The 19,685-nt window shown below is 38.4% G+C and overlaps 1 protein-coding gene across 1 annotated transcript in view; it reads right to left on the bottom strand.

Moving 5' to 3' along the window:
- The window catches only part of LOC128117716 (transmembrane 9 superfamily member 2-like), a 58,112-nt gene that overhangs the window by 22,810 nt on the left and 15,617 nt on the right, over nucleotides 1-19,685 (bottom strand). The window contains exons 6-12 of the mRNA XM_052749951.1: nucleotides 18,792-18,919; nucleotides 17,623-17,734; nucleotides 12,259-12,338; nucleotides 6,161-6,269; nucleotides 5,014-5,146; nucleotides 2,590-2,709; nucleotides 2,119-2,176 (exon numbers count right to left, since the gene is read on the bottom strand). Coding sequence (XP_052605911.1) covers nucleotides 2,119-2,176; nucleotides 2,590-2,709; nucleotides 5,014-5,146; nucleotides 6,161-6,269; nucleotides 12,259-12,338; nucleotides 17,623-17,734; nucleotides 18,792-18,919 — 740 coding nt within the window. The remainder of the gene's footprint in view (nucleotides 1-2,118; nucleotides 2,177-2,589; nucleotides 2,710-5,013; nucleotides 5,147-6,160; nucleotides 6,270-12,258; nucleotides 12,339-17,622; nucleotides 17,735-18,791; nucleotides 18,920-19,685) is intronic.

Here is a 19,685-nt window from a genome sequence, read left to right as displayed (position 1 = left end):
ACAATTCATTAGTTCCTAATTATTCAAAAGCAGAATTTCAAGGTCATTTTCTATTTCTTTCACACAAAGTCCTTACAAAATATAGAAAAAAACAACAACAAAAATCCTGCAGTAAGAAAGGTCAATGAATAGCTATCCAGTGCAGTGACTGATCCTTTTGCTAAAGCATTTATTTTTTATATGTGTTTGCATGGATGGATACATGCTGTGCATGTACGTGCCACAGCACACACGTGGAGGTCAGAGGACAACTTGCAGGAGTTGGTTCTCTCTTCCAGCATTGAGTTCCTGGGCTCAAACTCAAGTTTTCAGGCTTGGTTGGCAGCAAGCCTCCCTGTCTGCTGAGCCACTTCACTAGACCCCTGAAGCTAGTGTGTGCATGGGTTACCTTGTATTACAATTACAAATAATGATATTTGCACTGACACTTCGTTACCAAATATATTCAGTTTCAGATTCATCTGAGTCTTGAACTTGAAGCAAAATATATCTGAAAAACTGTCCAGGACATGTCTTTCTTACGTAAGTGCATTAAACCATTCACCTCAGAAAAGACCACCTATTCTGATTTGAGTGTATGTTACAGAAAGCCAGATGGTTCTATTCAAGGAGAAGATGAGAAGCAATTCATTATGCTAATTAAGTCAGTCAAAAATTCTGAGGAATATAGATCTGATGTGTAATTTTATAATGCTTAAAGTTGCAATGATCTTAACATTTCTCTTGAGTTTAGAGTAAACAAGTTACATATAGATGAAACTGATTATCTGTCTACTGACATCATCACTGAAGTATATCATTTATGGTACTATACTGAGTCCCAGCACTGTTAATGTTTGCTGTCTTTCTACCACTAGTCAGAACACACTGTATACTTCACTCATATCCGCTCTATAGTATTTTCAGGATAAGAGTGTTTCTTCTGTTGTAATACACCTGTAGCTTTAAAGACATTGTTTTTAAGTAAATAGGAATTATAGCACCAGAATACAATTAAGATACAATCCAATACTGTTTTCCTTACAAATAAAAGATCACCTTTTAAAACATATCAAGGAATATTTTTCCTCGGCATTAAAAATGTGGTGTGCACTGAATTGTGTTCTCCCAAATTGATATGTTAAAGTACTAGCCACCGATGTTCTATTGGTAGATGGGCCCTTTGAGACATAATTAGGTTTAGATGTGATTGTGAATGTGGAACCCTACGAGATTAGCACCATGAGCTTAAAAGAAGAGATCTCAGAGAACAGCCCTCCTTTCCTCCCCTCCCCTAATCTTCCTTCCTAATCTCTCTGACTTGGGGAGAAGCTGGCTATTTTAAAGCCAGAAAGACAGCACTCAGTAGAGCACAATTATGCTAGCACCCTCAAACTCACTTGCCTGCAGAACTGTGTAAAAGTGCATTTCTGTTTTTCAAATTATCTAGTTTATAGCATTTTGTTGTGGCAGCCCAAACTAAGACAAAAACTTCAAGAAATATGGAGGTAAAATCCTAAGCAATCTCCAAATTTATCAGTGAAGTATTGTGAGAAGAGAACCAGCTAAGACATAAAGGGACCCTCAGCTACACACACCCACACACACACACACACACACACACACACACACACACACACACACACACTCACACAGAGTCGTTAAGAGACTGAATGAACTACTCTCACAGCCACTGCATAGCAGCAGCCCCACCTCCACACTGACTGGGAATGTACCTACAACTATCACTAATGATGCTGCAGTGACAAGGAGAGACAGGAAAAAATAATCACTGAAGGCAGCAACAAGGAGAATAACAAAATGCCATGAGTAAATTGTCACTACAGTATGATGTGTAATGCAAGATGTTTAACTATGATAAGCACTGACAGAATCTGCTTCAAAAACAAAGATGAAAATGGAACATGTAACAGTACAATTGCCATCTCTTTGTACTAGAGGTAAATGTAGAAGATAGAAAGAATGTAGACACAAAAGTAAGGGAATACTGTAGCTCCAGGAAACATAGTGGCCATTCATCTCCTTCCTACACTTCATTATAGTGTACAATGTTTTTTCCAAGATGAAACCTAAGAAAGAACATAATTGTATATGGAGAAGAGAATATGAGATACTAACCCAGGAAATAACAATGATGTCAGCATAAAATGCATCTTCCAGTTTCTACCATTAAATGCTGAGGAAGCAAAAAACAGAAGAGTTACTGAAATGCCTTGATTTAGACCATTTTACAAATACTGTTGTGTAGTCGGTTGGTGGTGGCACACGCCTTTAATCCCAGCACTTGGGAAGCAGAGGCAAGCGGATCTCTGTGAGTTTGAGGCCAGCCTGGTCTACAGAGTGAGTGAGTTCCAGGACAGCTAGGGCTACTCAGAGAAACCCTATCTCAAAAAATTAAAATTAAATTTAAAAAATACTGTAATGTAATCAGTACATTACTCTTGTACTGCAGTGTAATCAGTACAAAATTACAACTGAGTATGTTGACTAAAATTCCTTATAATTTTTTCTGATCTTTTTCTTTAAGGCCTTTAAATTTCTACATTTAACACACCAATTTTCTGAAATAATAACAGTAGTAATGCTTACTCTTGTACATTTTGGCAGACACATATCCAGCAGGGATTTCCAGTAAGAGCCACAGCACAACAGCATAGTTCATTAAAGCACTTTGATCAGCAGGGGTAAGAAAACCAAGGCCAGCCAGAACTAAAGGCAGAAAAATAAAATGAGAACTACATGAGAATAGCCTCCAGATTTTCTAGGAATTTAAGCATTACCCCCATTAAAGCATTATGTAAAACAAAACACAAGGAAATGTTCTAAGGGAAGTACTTAAATCATATTGCAAACAAACAATATTAAGTTATCTACTTCCCTGACAGTTTCTCAAGTGAAAAGATTTGATTTTCAGGTAAAAGTATATGGAAGTTCGATAGTTGAATTAGTCTTTAATTTCACTAGATCAAAATCATACACTGTTTCCCCTTCCCTGTCCAAATAGTCACCCCAAGAATAGCAAATTACTTTCCCCTCAAAATTTTCTTTTCTCAGCTTGGCAGTGGTGGCACACATCTTTAATCTCATCACTGGGGAGGCAGAAGCAGGCAGATCTCTGTGAGTTCAAGGCCAGCCTGGTCTACAGAACGAGTTCCAGGACAGCCAAGGCTGTTACACAGAATCCCTGTCTTCAAAAACAAACAAAAAATAATTTCTTTTCTTTGTATTTTGTCAAAACAAGGAATAAAATATCAAAGTAAGACAGTTTCAGGGGGGTGGAAAGTGCCCTCAAATTGGACTTTTAAAATTATCATTGACCTCTGAAACATCTAATAAGCCATTTTTTGCACAACTTTGCTCATAAAATTATTGCTCTGGCTATCAAACCGTGATAAGCTCAATTTTGAGCTCATAAATTAAAACAGCACATGTTCGTAGGTCATTGTTAGACTGTCTACTATCGATGCAGTAATGAAGCTGGGCATGGTAGCACACACCTGGAGTCCCAGAATTTGGGAAGTGAAGGCAAGGGGATCAGGAGAACAAGTCCTTGGCTACACAGAGAGATCTAGACTAGTCAGCGGTACATGGGACCCTATCTCAAATAATAAAAAAGAAGCCTGGGGATTATAGCTCAGTTAGTAGCGCTCTTGCCTAGAAGGTACTAAGCCCTGGGTTTGATCCCCAGAGTTTCATAAACTGGTTGTGGTGACACATGTCTATTTATAATATCACTTGGGAGGAGGAGGAAAGAGGATTATAAGCTCAATTTTATCCTCAGCTACATGAAACTCTAAATAAGTAACCATCAGATTAAAAAATGAAAAATAAGAATACCATTTCATTTATACACTTAAAGATCTGTACTTGTAGGTTGAGGCCATAGTTCAGTCTACAAAGTGCTTACCTTGCAAGTACAAAGACCCAAGTTCAATACCAAGAATATGTGCTAAAAAAATTGGATATGAGCTGGAGAGATGGCTCAGTGGTTAAGAGCACTGGCTGCTCTTCCAAAGGACCCAGGTTAAATTCCCAGCACCAACATGGCAGCTTACACCTGTCTATAACTCCAGTTCCAGGGGGTCTGACATCCCCACACAGACATACATGAAAGCATAACACTAATGAACATAAAATAAAAATAAATTATAAAAAAAAGTCCAGGCAGTGGTAGTGGCACATGCCTTTACCCGGCACTTGGGAGGCAGAGACAGGCGTATCTCTATGAGTTCGAGTTCAAGGCCAGCCTGATCCACAAAACAAATTCCAGGACAGCCAAGGCTACACAGAGAAACCCTGCCTCGGAAAAAAAAAATTGTGGACATTGTGGTGCACTTTATAATCCCAGCTCTACAGAGGTAGACAGATGACTGACTCTCTGGAGTTTATTGGCTGGTCAGCCTACTTTAGTTGTCAAGTTCCAGATCAGTGATAAACCTTGTCTAAAAAAACAACCAGAAAAATCAAAACCCTGCGCTTAAGCTTGCCATGGTATTTCAAAATGTTAGCCTTTGTTTCAGGTGTTTCCTCAGTCCACTGAAAATATTCTATTCATACCAATTTTCAATAGTGCATCTACCTTATAAGGTAAGAAATATGTGCTGAGTTGTTTTTTTTTTTTTTAATTTGGTTTTGTTTTTTGTTTGTTTGTTTTAAAACAGGGTCTCACTACGGATTCTGACTGTCCCAGAATTCACTCTTGTAGACCAGGCTAGTCTAAGATTCACAGAGTTCTGCCTGTCTCTGCCTCCTAAGTGCTGGAATTAATTTAAAGTCGTGTGCCGCTATGTCTGGCTGTGCTGAAGCTTTTAAACAAATTATTTAGAACTGATATAGGAACATCCTCAAACTCACATCCAGAATTTGAAAAGACACAAATATAAGTACTGAAAAACATGAATTTTACTGCAATTGAGGGTTCATTTTTCAAGCTCATTTTGTATTTATGAATTAAAGTCTAACACATGTCAGCAGTTCACTACAAATGCTTAAGCTATACTTGAATGTACTCACATAAAGAAAAAAATGTCATTATGAAAACTTGTGTTCCTTGACCAAGAAGAACTGACAGCAACATTCCATGTTCTGGGGGCATGAATACACTCCCATGAATCATCCTCCATCCAAACTGCCTCCGGTTGTATACCTGCATGTGAGAAATTCTTTAATAAACATGTAAGTTAATATGACAAGTTACAGGAAATGGAATTTTCCACTCAAGACAAACTAACTGGAAAGCAATGGCTATGGATTCAGCAGCTTTCTGGATGCTATGTGAGTCTGCTACATAAATAAATCACTCTCTTAAATTATGTTTTGCATTAGAGGGGTGTGTTAATTATATAAAACACACAGTTTGCTGTATTTTCACAAAGAAAGAAAAATTATTTAACCTAAGAAACTCAACAGATTCATAGAAATTTAAAATTCATCAATATGCAAACATTTACAAGAACCAAAACAGTAAATATAATATAACATAAATTATACTACCTTGCAACATTTGATATTTCTATCTCATGTTTCAAGCCAATTAAGAGTTTCTTAAAATGATATGTTTAGCCATCAGAAACATACAAAATATAACCAGAGTTGATGGCAAACAAGTCTCTAAATAAACTTACACTTTGAAACAAATCTATACAACTCTATACTTTGACTATAATTCAGTGATTCTCAACCTATGGGTTGCATCCCCTTCAGAGTCAAAGGGATCTTTCACAGGGACCATTGAAGAACACTGATATTAGGGCAGTAGTGGTGCGTGCCTTTAATCCCTGCACTCAGGAAGCAGAGCCAGGCCTGGTCTATAGAGCGAGATCCAGGACAGGCACCAAAACTACACAGAGAAACCCTGTCTCGAAAAATCAAAGAAAAAGAAAAACAAAGATATTTACATTATGATTCCTAACAGTAGCAAAATTACAGTTATGAAGTAGCAACGAAACTAAATTTGTGGTTGGGGGTCAGCACAACAGGGGAAACTGAACTAAAGGGTCACAGCATTAGAAAGGCTGAGAATCACTGTTATAATAGACAAAATTGCTAGACAGCAGCAATGTGTTATAGACAAGGTACTATACTCTACGTAAAAAGTCAATAACTGACAACCAAGCAGAATATATATCAAGTTGAATTAAAATGTGCAATTTTTACTTACAGAAAGTTTTGTTCCACTGTATTTGGCAATATCTCTACAGATACCCTTTAAAATGATGATAATCACCAGTCCACACAAGGAAAGTACCACAAAAAAGGAGTTTACCAGTCTAGAAAATTTCGGAAAGAAAAAAAAAGTTAGGGTTGGCAAGGTAGCTCAGCAGGTAAATGTGCCTGCCACCAAGACTGAGCCTGGATTTGATCCCTGGAACCCATATGGTTGAAGGAGGGAACTGACATCTTCAAGTTGTCCTCTAAATCAATATCTCTCTCCTCTCTCTCTCTCTCCCCTGTCTCTCTGTCTGTCTCTCTCCCCCCTCTCTCTCCCCTCCCTCTCTCCTCCTTCCCCCTCTCTCTGAGTGTCTCCCACACCCCACACACATACCACACAAATAAATAAAAATAAGTGACTGTGGTCGTTTGAATGAGAATGGCCTCCGAAGGCACATATACTTGAATGATTAGTTCTGAGTTGGTGGAAGGATTACAAAGTGTGACCTTGTTAGAGGAGGTGTGTCACTGGGAGTGGGCTTTGAAGTTTTAAAAGTCCATGCCAAACCCAGTTACTCCAACCTGCTAATAAGGTCTAAGCTGTCTGCTGCTGATAAAGTCCAAGCTGTCTGCTACTGATCCAGTGCCATGCCTGTCTGCCCACCATGATGGTCATGGACTAACCTCTGAAACTGTAAGCAAGCCCCCAATTAAATGCTTTCTTTATAAGTTGCCTTGGTCATGGTGTGTCTTCACAGTAATAAAAAAGTAACTAAGACAAATGCAATTAAAAAAAGTTTTACAAAAGTTAAATTTCTTTTTATTTCTAATTTATTTGTAAAAAAATGTTAAATTTCTTTTTATTTCTAATTTATTTGTTTTGTGGTTTTTGAGAAGTTGAATTTTAAATTTATTTCACACACACATATAATAATGTAATTTTGGAATGTTCACCTCATTACATTCTACTGTTTCCCTTCTACTCCCACTGATCCCCCTCCTCTTCCTACCTAGTTTCTCTTCTATTTTATTTATTTATTTATTCATTCATTTATTCATTCATTCATTCATTTGTGAATTTCACTAAGGTTGCTTATAGGATCCTGGGTAAGGGACAAGGAGACCTGGGAGTATAGTCTCCTTAGCACTGGCTACACACTGAAAAAAAAAAAGTCTCTTCTCCCCCGGCAACCATTAATTACCTACAGACACTCAGGGAAGAGAAGGGCTTTGTGAGCTATCATTATTTGCCTATGGATCTAGGGGAAGAGGTCCTACTCATGAGCCTTTTCCTGCCTGGGACAGGATGTTGACAGGCCCAGTCTTGTGAGGGACTTGTGCCACTAATCACAATTGATTTCAAATTGTTTAATTGAACATTGAATAGAAAATACGTGAGCTATAAAAGAAAGACATCCAAAATTATCACTCAGCCAATCCATTTTCTAAGGTTAAATTCAAAGACTAAATGCATTGAAGACAGACATATCTGTACACTCTTGTGGTTCTAACACTTAGGAGGCTGAGACAGAGAATCAGAAGTTTGAGGCCAGCCTTGGCATACTCCTGAAGTGCTACATTTATAGGCATGAGTCACCACACCTGGCTTTATTTCAGAATTTTTCAAAACGTCAGGCCACCAAGATACTTCAGGAGGTAAAGACACTTGCTGTGAAGCCTTAAGACCCAAATTAGTTCCCTATAACCCACATACTGAAACAAAGAACTGATTCTCATAAATCATCCACTGATATCCACATGCATGCATGAATGATAAATAAATGATCTTTAATTTTTGGTTTAAGAATTTTATTGACGTGCTTTGATCAAGTCCTCCCCCACTCCTTGCCTTCCAACTTCCTCCTGTATCTCCCCACCACCATGTGTTCTTTCTTCCCACTAAGTCCACTTGGTGCTGCCTCTCAAGTGCCACATCTCCAAAGAAAACTAACTGAGCCTCCCCCAGCAGCAACCCATCACCAATAGCTCCTCAACAGGAAGGAGAACTCTGTAAGTCTCTCTCTCATCCATGCTGGGATTTGGGCTGGCTTGATCTCCTGCAGAAATTGTGGCAAAAAATAAATAATTAAAAAATCTGTCCCCAAGGAGAAATAAGAAGTAAAATCAGTATCACAAACTTCATTTTGGAGCACGGCGCTGTGAGCTAAAGTTTAGGAGTCACAGGCTTCCTGACGTCTTAGCCAATAGACTAAGACTTTTATATTTGCAAGAGTCAGAGCAAAAAACTTCAAGGACTCCCTATCTATCAACTACTACTGTTTCTAAAATTAAAAATTTTTTAAAAACCTAAAATCAAAACCAATGTCTTCTGCCATCTCCAACCCCCAGTCAAATCTACACATGATTAAAACAATTGCATGGGACCAAGCTAGGCCCTCTGAATGTGGGTGAAAGTTGCATGACTTGATGTGTTTGTGGGTCCTCTGGCAATGAGACCAGGACTTATCCCGGGTACAGGAACTGGCTTTTTAGAGCCCATTCCCTATGGTGCGATGCCTTACTCAGCCTTGATGCAGTGGGGTTGGGGGTGGGGCTAGGTCCGGTCCCAATTTGGTAAGCCAGCCTGTGTTGACTACCCAAGGGAGGCCTTACCCTCTATGAGAAGGTGATGGGGGTAGGTGGGGGGGGGGGAGTGAGAGAAGAGGAGGGAGGGAGAACATGGGTTGGTGTGTAAAAGGAAAGAAAATTTATTAAATAAAAAATTATTTAAAAAATTACTGGTTAATAAAAAGGATAGCACTATTTTACTGAGATACCAAAAGAAAGAACAGTAAGATACATATGGTTCACAAGAATTATTGTATATTTCAAAATCAGGAGATGATTTTGAATGCTCCCCCCAAAATAAAATAACATGTATCTGAGGTATTCCAATTACCCCAATACACATGCACTAAAATGTCACACTGTCCCTGTAAAAAAATACAATTACTATTTGTAGATTTAAAATGAAATATATAAGCCAGGAGCAGTGATGTAGGCCTATAATTCCAGTATGCAGGGGAGTGGGAACTTTCACGACCAGCTTATACTACAGAGTGAGAATAAGACAGGTATGGATATGCATACCTGTAACCCCAGCATTTGGGGGTAGAAGCAAGGTTATAAGTTCAAGAACCACCTAGTCTAAGAGATGTTGTCTTTTAAAAAATAGAAATTGTAGTGATATGTTGTGTACCCCAATATATTGTGTACCCTAATAAACTTATCTGGGGGTCAAAGGAGAGAGCCAGCCACTACATTAGACATAGAGGCAAGACAGTGGTGGCACACACCCTTAATCCTATCTCTCTGGAGGCAGAGATCTGTCTGGATTTCTGTGAGTGCAAGGTCACACTGGGAACAGAGTCAGGCATGGTGGCACACACCTTTAATCCCAGCACTTGAGATCTCATGCCTTTGCTTGGGAAGCACACACGCCTTTAACCCCAGGAAGTGACATGGCTGGGGGGAGAACAGTATATAAGGCGTGAGGAGACAGGAACTAAGCAGCAGTTCAACTGAGACCCTCAGGGGTGAGGACTCAGAGGCTTTCAGTCTGAGGATTTGTGGAAACAGGATCAGCTGAGGAGTGGGCGAGTTGAGGTTGGCTATGGCTTGTTCTGCTTCTCTGATCTTTCAGCTTTCACCACAATATCTGACTCCATTTTTTTATTAATAAGACTGTTTAAGATTTGTGTTACATTAAATCTCTCTGTGTGTCTGTCTCTGTCTCTATGTTTCTGTTTCTCTGTGTCTCTCTCTGCATCTCTCTCTGTTTCTCTGTCTCAGTCCCTCTCTATTTCTCTGTCTCTGTCTCTGTCTTTCTCTCTCTGTCTCTCTGTCTCTGTGTGTGTGCTTGTGTATATGTGCGTGTGTGTACATGTGCATGCATGCATGTGTGTGTAAAAATAAAAGATAACAAACAAATGTTTTTTCCAAGGAGACTTCTGGGTATGTGTGGCTTGATCAACATAGGGAGTTTTTTTGTTTTGTTTTTGTTTTTGTTTTTGTTTTTTTGAGACAGGGTTTCTCTGTGTAGCTTTGCACCTTTCCTGGAACTCACTTGGTAGCCCAGGCTGGCCTCGAACTCACAGAAATCCACCTGGCTCTGCCTTCTGAGTGCTGGGATAAAAGGCGTGTGCCACCACCGCCTGGTGGGAGCTTTCTAAACAAAAGACTTCTCTAGAAATTTACTGTATGGTAGAGGAATGTGAAGAATATGAGTAAAGATAAAACCATATTCATTTTCTCTCTCCCTCAGTTCCTTTCTTCTGTGACAGGGAGTATCTTGCTTTGTAGCTCAAGCTGACCTCAAAATCACGACCCAACTCCATCAGTGCTAGGATCTCAGTGTGTGCAACCACACGTGGGGAAGACTTTAGCCTCATTTTAAAGGCAATGGGGATATAAGAAGAATCCCCACTTTGCAAATACTGTATCACGGTATCAGCCCTTTCCTTACTTTCAGTTTCCCTTTACAGCTTTCTTCTGCCCTCAGTTGCTTTACTATAGGAAACAGGAATGAGGGAACACATACTAATTATACACATTCATTTCTCCTCTACATAATCTCCTAAGTTGCTCACTTTTCCTTGTCCCATTGTCAGCTCTTTCTAACAACCCCAATCATTGTGGACTCAGTTTGTCCATCCCTCAATTCTACACAGAAATTGCTCCTTCCATGGTCAGATTTTCAATTATGTTGTCTGATCCTGAAAAATCAAGATCTTTTACATGGAAGATACTACAATGGAAGCTTCATTTAAGCAGAGGCCTTTCTACTTCATTAACCACTTGGAGACTGTAGTGGTACTCAGGAGATCAGGAACTAAAAGAAAACCCTGTCAAATAAATGGACTCCACTGGCAGACATTATTTGCATATAATCCACCTGTTTGTATAAGCTGCCTTGATGAGATGGCCACTTTGAAAGCTGTTAGTTCATCAGGTCTGAACTGACCTGAAAACTTCTTCCCTACTGACTAGCTTTCATTGGGCCAGAAGGTGCATAGCCATTGTACCAAAAACTCACTGAAGCTATGATTACCTACCCGAGATCAAGTAACAAGATCAGTCAACATTCTAACTATCAGCACTAATTGTACTCAGTAGGTTATTAGCACAAAAAAAAGGAGAAAACATGAAGAATGATGGGGACATGTTAGGGGGCCTAGGGAGCGAGAAAGGGGAAGTTGGGAATGTGCAGGGTCACGTCCATTGTTTATTGACTCATCCTTTCAGTATTTCTCTTTTTCTCTCTCTCTCTCTCTCTCTCTCTCTCTCTCTCTCTCTCTCTCTCTCTCTCTCTCTCTCTCTCTCTCTCTCTCTCTCTCTCCCCCCTTCAGTTTTTCATGCAATTCCTACCTTCCTCTACCTAGCTGCTTACATTCTCTTATTCTTGGTTTGCTCAGACCATCTGAGTCCACAGACAGACTTCTTTCCCATTTTGTTTGCTTTCTGTCTCTTTCCCTCCTGCCTATTTCTTACAAGGTGTCTAGCCTAGCCTCCTGCTTCTGTCCTCCAAGTGCTGAGGTTACTAGTGTGTGTCACTGTGCCCAACTCTGGTTTTCATCCATTGCATAAAGCCTGCTTCCACAGTCATATTTTGCCCACCACCTCCCATGTCATCTACATGAAGACACAGTATCTATGGCATCACAGCTTCCTTTCCCTTCAGCATAAACATTAATGTATGTAAAATATATTTCTTTTCACCAGATATGTTAGTAGATAGAAGAGAACAAGAGGGGAAACTAGCCCCAAAGAAATGCTGCTCAGTATCATCAGAGTGACAAAATACCTCAACTTAAAAATAAGTCTCCTAACCCTGGGGGTAAACAGGCAGGAGGACCCAGAGTTCAAAACCATCCTTGGCTATACAGCAACTTCAAGGCAAACCTGGGATACATGAGACTGTCTCCAAATAATAATAGCAAAAGGCTGTTTCTAGGAGGAAGAGCCAACTGAGTAGTAGAGCACTTGTCTTGCATGTGCAAGATTCCAGGCTTATCCCCAGTGCCCACCCCCACCTACAAATTTGAGGAAAATCATCATTTATGTTTGCTCTCCTGGAGCCACTTTGTCTTTATTTTATGGAGTGCTTACCTAATCCAATGAAGGTTCATCTCGGCTGTAGACTTTAAATCATAATCCCATTCAGAAGACCACTCGGTAGAACTGCTTTTCTAAAATGAAGATATAAAATGAAATGACTAAACTTTACCTGACCTTTTGTGATTTGTTACTCAGAAGCATATAGAAGCCTATTCTGCATGGGCTTTTGTCCCTTTACTTCCAGCTTCAGGGAATCTACCATTACATTTTAAGCTTGCTTTTACTCAGTAATGCTTGAATTCATCACAAGAAAGAAGTAGGGAGGAGGCAAAAGCAGGTGGATCTCTGTGAGTTCAAGGTCACCATGGTATGCATAGTGAGTTCCAGGGCAGCCAGGGCTACATAAAAAGACTCTGTCTCAAAAACAAAAAAGGAAAGGAAAAAGAAAGAAGTAGAAAGAAAGTTGTTGCTATCCAACAAAATAGCATGTTTCTGCTATTATTTTTTATGTAGTCCCAAACCCATCAGACACTCCCTTTTTCCCTTTTATCCTGACATATTTCCATTTACACTGTAACTTCTTAGGATAATTGCAAAAGTGCATATGCCTTTACATAATGACTCACTGTAATATTTGGGAAATTAAATACCCACAACCAAAATGCTCTTCAAGATAAGACTATATGATAGTGATCTGCACTAGCAATAGAAAGAATGAAATGCATTGATGAGTGATATTTCTGAGACAGAACTAACTTTAGAAAGGTGAGAAGTACATATGGCAAAATTACATTCTGAAGCCAGCAGGTGTTTGCTGCATGAGCAGGAAAAGTGAATTTGATTCCCAGAGCCCAGGTACAGGGAAAGGAGAGAATAGAATTCACAAAGTGATACTCTAACCTAACCCCCCCCCCCGACACACACACACACACACACACACACACACACACACACACACACACACACACACACACACACCATGCACACACAATAATCATTTTTTAAAGTTTTAAAATCTTATTCTCCTCACCCCAGAAAGTGATAAACCCATATAGCAAATGCAAATATATTTCTGGAAGGATAAATTAGAAAAAGTAAAGATATGTCTTCAGAAAGAGAAATCAGGGGTAAGTGAATAAAGGTAGAGAATTTTCTTACATTTTCCCTATATACATCGCCTGCAAACATACAGCCATTATAAATATTATTTAAGATAAAAGACAACTTGTTTTACTACAACTCAACAACTTTGCTACTTACAAATTCATGGTTATCCCCAGCTACATAGTTGAGTTCAAGGCAGCCTGCACTACACAAGACCCCATCTCAAAATCTCAAAAAAAAAAAAAAAAAAAACTGGGAAAATTTCAGCCAAGCGTTTAAGCATCGTTTTTGCACCAAACACTGCCATCTGCTGGAAATAATAGGTCATAACATGTATTAGTCATCCCCCAAAAAATAAACTGTTTTAAAAATCTAAGGCACATGAGAACAAAATTACAAACACAAAAAGATAACTAAGTAACAGAGAACCTATTTTTATCTGCTTAAAATTAATGAATTATTCTTGGTCTTTCCATCCCAAAGTATCAAAATCTTTGTAAGCTAGCAATTCTCATAAAATAATATATGGCAAATTGGTCTTTAATGGTGGTAACAGTAACACAGCAACAAGGTGGAAACAAAGACTTCTTTATCCATAGTAGAGTACCCTGTGATGTGTCATAGTCAATAGAAATTACACAGAGACTCAATTTTGTAGGGAATTTGATCATTAGTCCAGTGGTTCTCAACAGGAAGAGCAGCACCCCCTACAGGGCATAATAAAAACATGTGGCTGCTACTGGCATTCAGAAAGCCAGGTGTCCTGCAGTGCATAGGGAGATCTACATAAAAGAGAACTGAGGATACTTGTGCAATGCCCCACACCTTTCAAATGTCCCATCCAAAATTCACGTAGGCGAGAGAGAAACTGCTTGTGATTGCCCTTTGATTTCAACTTTGCTTTATAAAATATTTTATATGAATATATATTAAATATTCTCCCTCAAGAATGCAACTGTCTTACTGACTTAGGAGAAAATGGTACTATACTTGTCTTGGTATGTTACCAAAATTGACTGACATTTCAAGAAGTCATAGCATCATTTGAAAAACAGCAATATTTGGGCCAACCATTTGCAATATTTTTGTCTGCCCATGATCACACTTACAATGACTATACACATAGACACAAACATATAAAATGGATAAAATACATAAAGGGTATATTATTTTATTAAAAGTTACTACTATTTTCCCTTTATGTTATCATTAGGACATTACACTGGTATTTGTTTAAATTACATGCATAGACAGGTTTTATTCCCTATTAACTATTAGTCATATGATAGAATAGTAAAGGGAGAGTTATAAAACATTTATTATTAAAGGGACATCAATCCGATAGAGTTGAAAGTCCCTGATCTAGTTTAGCTCCCTCATTTTATTAGAAGGAAACTGGTATCCCAGGCAAAGGAGAGAATGAATGTACTCAGAGTCACAATATTAATTGTGCAAGCCAGACCCCAAAACTTCTGATTTGTAATCAGCTATTGGCTCATGCTGTCTGAAAATCAGAACTGCACTTTCCAATAAAATAAAGTCACAGCCAAGTGGTTATGGTGCATGCCTTTAATCCTAGCGCTCAAGAGGCAGAGGCAGGAGGATCTCTGTGAGTTCAAGGCCAGCCTGTCTACGGAGAGAGTTCCAGGACAGGCTCCAAAGCTACAGAGAAACAACAAAAAGCAAAAAAAAAAAAAAGTCAAAGTCATAAGGCTAAAAGTATAGCTCGGTGTTACAAAATATGCCTTACACATGTAAAACCCTGAGTTCCATACTCCACACTGCAAAAACAAACAAAACATGCAGTGCATAAATCTGTAGAAAGATTCTCAGTCTAGCTCACAAGTAAAGTTTAAACTAGAATTCACATCAAAACCTTTTATCATTATAATGAAACAAAAACATCTTTGTTTGATAGCATGAAAACAGTAGGGCTCAATTGGCTCACAGAGACAGAAACGACAAGCTCGAGGCCTGCATGGGTCTGCACCAGGACCTCTGTGCATATGCTATGGCTGTTAGCTTGGTGTTTTTCTGGGACTCCTAACAGTGAGAGTGGGTGTATCTCTCTTTTGCCTGCTCTTGGGACTCTTTTCCTCCTATTGGGATGCCTTGTCCAGCCTTAGTATGAGGCTTTTGCCTTGTCTTAGTGTATCTTGCTTTGACCTGTTTGGCTGTTGTCACTTGGAGGCCTGCTCCTTTCTGAAGAGGAAATAAAGGGGAAGTGGATCTGGGAGGAAGGGCTGGAGGGAGTAAAAGCAGGGGAAACTCTGGCTAGGATGTATTGGATAAGAGAAGAATCTACTTTCAATAGAAATTTTTTTAAAAAAGAAAACAGCAAGGGTTATTTTTATTAGGTTGGGTTTTTAATTGTTTGGGAAGGTAATACATGCATACTACATATTTTGAACAAATTCATCCCCTACTATCTCCCAACTAACTCTTGCCATATTCCCTAGCACCTCTCCCTCCAAACTTCATTTACTTCCCCTCACTAAATGGACCCAGTGGTTAAAATGAGCATACATGAAGTATAGTATTTGCTTTTGTTTTTATTTAAGGTCTCACTATATATAGCTCAGGCTAGCCTCCAACTCATGATTGTCCTGCCCCAGCATTTTCGATGTTATAAAACAGTATATAAAATAAAAGAATTATGAATATGTGCATTTTAAACCAGCATTCAATAATTCACAATAAACACTCAGTATCCATAACTCATAATAGTAAGAAATGAAGGCAATGACTTCATAATCAGAATTCAAATATTTGTCATAAAAAAAGAAGTGTTCACTCAAATGGTAATATAATTGATTCTATCTTTCCTTTTGAATGAATGCATTATAAACTAGTTTTGTATTATTTGAGAACATGTATCATTCTCTGAAGACATGAAAGTACATTCACAAAGATTTTTAAATAAAAGGCAAAATAAGATCTAGGCATGATAACTTCAACACTTAGGATAGTAAAGCAGGAATCACAAGTCTGAGGCCAAACAGCTACAGAGTGAGTTTCAGGTCAGCCATCTTACAAAGTGAAATTCTATCTCAACACTCCTTGCACCCATCTCCAAAACACAGGCAAAGAAAACTTGAAAAACTAAAGATTATCATACCATATCTGAACTTCTCTATGGTCAATATGTGCCTGATCGGGGCTCAAGCTCATAATCTCACCCACTCAAGAGTCCATAAACTCTGGAGTCTAGACAGCAGTTTGCAGGCTGCCTTAAGGTGGCAGGGGAAACAGTCCTATGTAAACAGAGGTTGCAACTCAGGTGGTTAGGAGCATGTAGCTGTTACATGGCACTGACCTTCATCAAGTGAGTCATTATATGTACAAAATTTGGTTTTCCATTTATTTCCCTGTGCCTTCCTCATGTCAAGATTATCCTGTGCCCCCATCCCATCTCCTGAATGTCTGTACACCAGAGGCACATGTAAGACTTCCATGGTCCAAAGCAGGATGATATACTGTAGTTCACCCAGTTACAGGGTCTAGAATAAATCCATGTCACAGGGTGTGATCAAATTTCCTACACTAGGAGACGCAGGAAAACATATGTTGATGCCAAAGAGACAGGAACTGCACATGTGGAGGTCCATATCTTCACCAAGGGAACAGCCACTAGTCACATGTGGAGGTCCATACCTTCACCAAGGGAACAGCCACTAGTCACATGTGGCACCTGAAGCTTGGCTCATGCTAAGAGAAGTGAGCCTGAAGTATTAAACGCACACTATGTTTGAAAAAACTTCATATAGGGATTAAAAACTATATTTCTGTACCCCAAAAATATCAAAAAAATAAATAAAACAATAGAAAAACAAGTGGTTTACAAAAAAGTTGAGATAATAGGAGCATCAGACAGAATATTCACTAGGAAGCTTCATATATATTTATATGTATATATAAACACCAACCCTATAAAATTATCTGCTCCTTTACATATTCTGAAAAGAAGAATTAAATGACATGAGATGTAAACAAGACATGGTGGTGCACAGCTGTAATCACAGCACTTAAGAGGTAAAGGCAAGAGGATGAGGAGTTCAAGCGCAGATGGGATACAGCAGACACTGGAGGGGGAAGGGGAAAGGAGAAGAGGGAGAAGAGGAGTAGAAGGGGAGGAGACGGGAAAGGGGACTGAGACAGACAGATTGACTGATTAAAGGAACCACGGCCTTATGCATGTTCTAATCCCATCCCAACAACTTTAAAATTATGAAAGTGTCAGCTTGATTATAAATACATGATATTTATGTGCCTGATCTATTAAAAAATAAGGTGAGAGCACAGAATACTTGCCTCAAATTTTACAGAATATGTGTAGACCACATTTAAATTCTCTATATCGTCTTCAGGGATTTCCAAAGGCGGTTCATTGCAAGTTAGGTGATTTTCATCCAAATGTTTATAGCTAATAAAAGAGAAAAGGGGGGAGCTTTCCATTATGTTCTTTATTTAGAACTCTTTTTAAACTCACTATCCTCCTGCTTCTGCCTCTTGACTTGGAATGTTGGGATTACACGAATGAATACGATACTCACCTAGAGTTCTTCATAATTTAAAACACTTTTGCTCTAAATGTTCCCAACAAATGGGACTCTAAATATTACCTAAAACTACTTCAGAACACTCATTTCACCTAAATAGAAAAAAAATAAATTCTACCAGAGAATGGCTTTTTTCTTCTTTTGCCTCACCCCTCTTCAATACAATATCTTGTAACTTTAACTGTAGGGGTAGAATATTAAGTACATGAAGAAGAAATCATATTTGTAAATCCCCAGATATATGAGAGTCTACTATGTATAAAGCATCAAGCTTGGCATTGAAAGTTATTGCTAATATATACTATACTAATGGCAGTTGAATTTGTATAGCCATTATGGAAAGTGAATAGAGGTTCCTGTATGATTCACCCACCTAACTTCTGGGTATAGCAAATGGAGATGAATAAACAATTCTTTGGGCATTTATTAGGGCTCAAGGTACAATGGTAGATCTCTAATTGTTCAATCTCTTTAAAACTGGGTCTCCAGGCTCTTCCTATATATGTCCAGGGATAGAGCACTCAATAATTCTTGAGGCTTCTTATTCAGCTGTTGAGAGAGCTCTAATCATTAGCAGATTCTTCCACTCACCTGATACTTTTCTAATAGAATCTCCTGGTAATAAAGCTGTCCTCTCAAGAAAAACAAATCAAAATATATTTATATTAACCCCTTTATAATAAAACAGCAGCTAGAACACTCCCAGTAATTCTATGCTTCTTTTTCATTCTTCCTAACATTGTGTGATGCTCAGATTCTTAGCATGTGGACACAGAGGAAAAGAATGATTAAGCTTTCAAAATACATCATGTAATGTATACATAGCTATCCTAAAAGTAAAAAACGTCAAGTTGAGAATCTCTGCAGTTTAAGTCCATTTTTAAATCATTAGAACCAATTAAAAAGAAGCTCCACAATTACCTTTTGGGATCAACTCTGGAACTAATCAATTTTGCAACATTCCTGGTTGTGTCATTTTCCATGTGATATGTAATAGTAATGTCAAAATGGTTAAAGAGGTACAAACTATTATTTTTGTTGAATTCAGGCTGTAAAAGATAAAAGAAATTTTAAATTTTGAACTTTTCCTAGAAACTAAAAAATACAAAATCTGATAATGGAATAAAAAATTGTCTACAACACTTTTTTTAAAAAAAAGTACCATGGGGCTGTCGAGATAACTCAGCAGTTGGTCTTGCAGAGGACCTGGATTTACTCCCCAGCATCCCCATAGTGCTTTATAACCTGCTGTAACTCCAGTTCCAAGGGACCTGATGCCCTTTTCTGATCTTTGCAGGCACTAGACATACACATAGTGCACATACATAAAAACAGGCAAAATAAAAAAATCTCAATTTCTTCTAAAGAAAAACTGTGCTATAAATTTGAGCATATGAAGAGTAAATATGTTTCTATAAGTTTAAAACTGCAACCATGAATATTTGGCCTAATAAAGTATTAGTCAACTCTGTAAGTAATAAATAGTTGTTAAAGAAATAATATTGTGAAACTGTAATAGTCATAAAAGTATGTCATTTTTAGGTTTTAACAACACAAGAATATGGAATAATGAAAATTAACTAGTGAAATATCAATAGATCCAGGCATAGCAATTCATGACTGTAAAACCCAACACATGAGAGACTAAGGCAAGAGAACTGACTCCAGGTCCAGACTGGTCTGGGCTAGAATGAGAGCTTTCTAAAAAAAATATAAGTCATCAACATAGTTTAAGTACATCATGAGTCTGGCCTTCATCACCAGAGAAGCTTCCTCCTGCAGCAGATGGAAACAAATAAAGAGACCCACAGCCAG

This window comes from Peromyscus californicus, unplaced genomic scaffold (assembly GCF_007827085.1).
Source record: "Peromyscus californicus insignis strain IS unplaced genomic scaffold, ASM782708v3 Scaffold_10__1_contigs__length_136768540, whole genome shotgun sequence".
NCBI classification, from domain to species: Eukaryota; Metazoa; Chordata; class Mammalia; order Rodentia; family Cricetidae; genus Peromyscus; species Peromyscus californicus.
The sequence above is the reverse complement of the archived record's forward strand: the minus strand, read 5'-3'. Positions and strand labels throughout refer to the sequence as shown.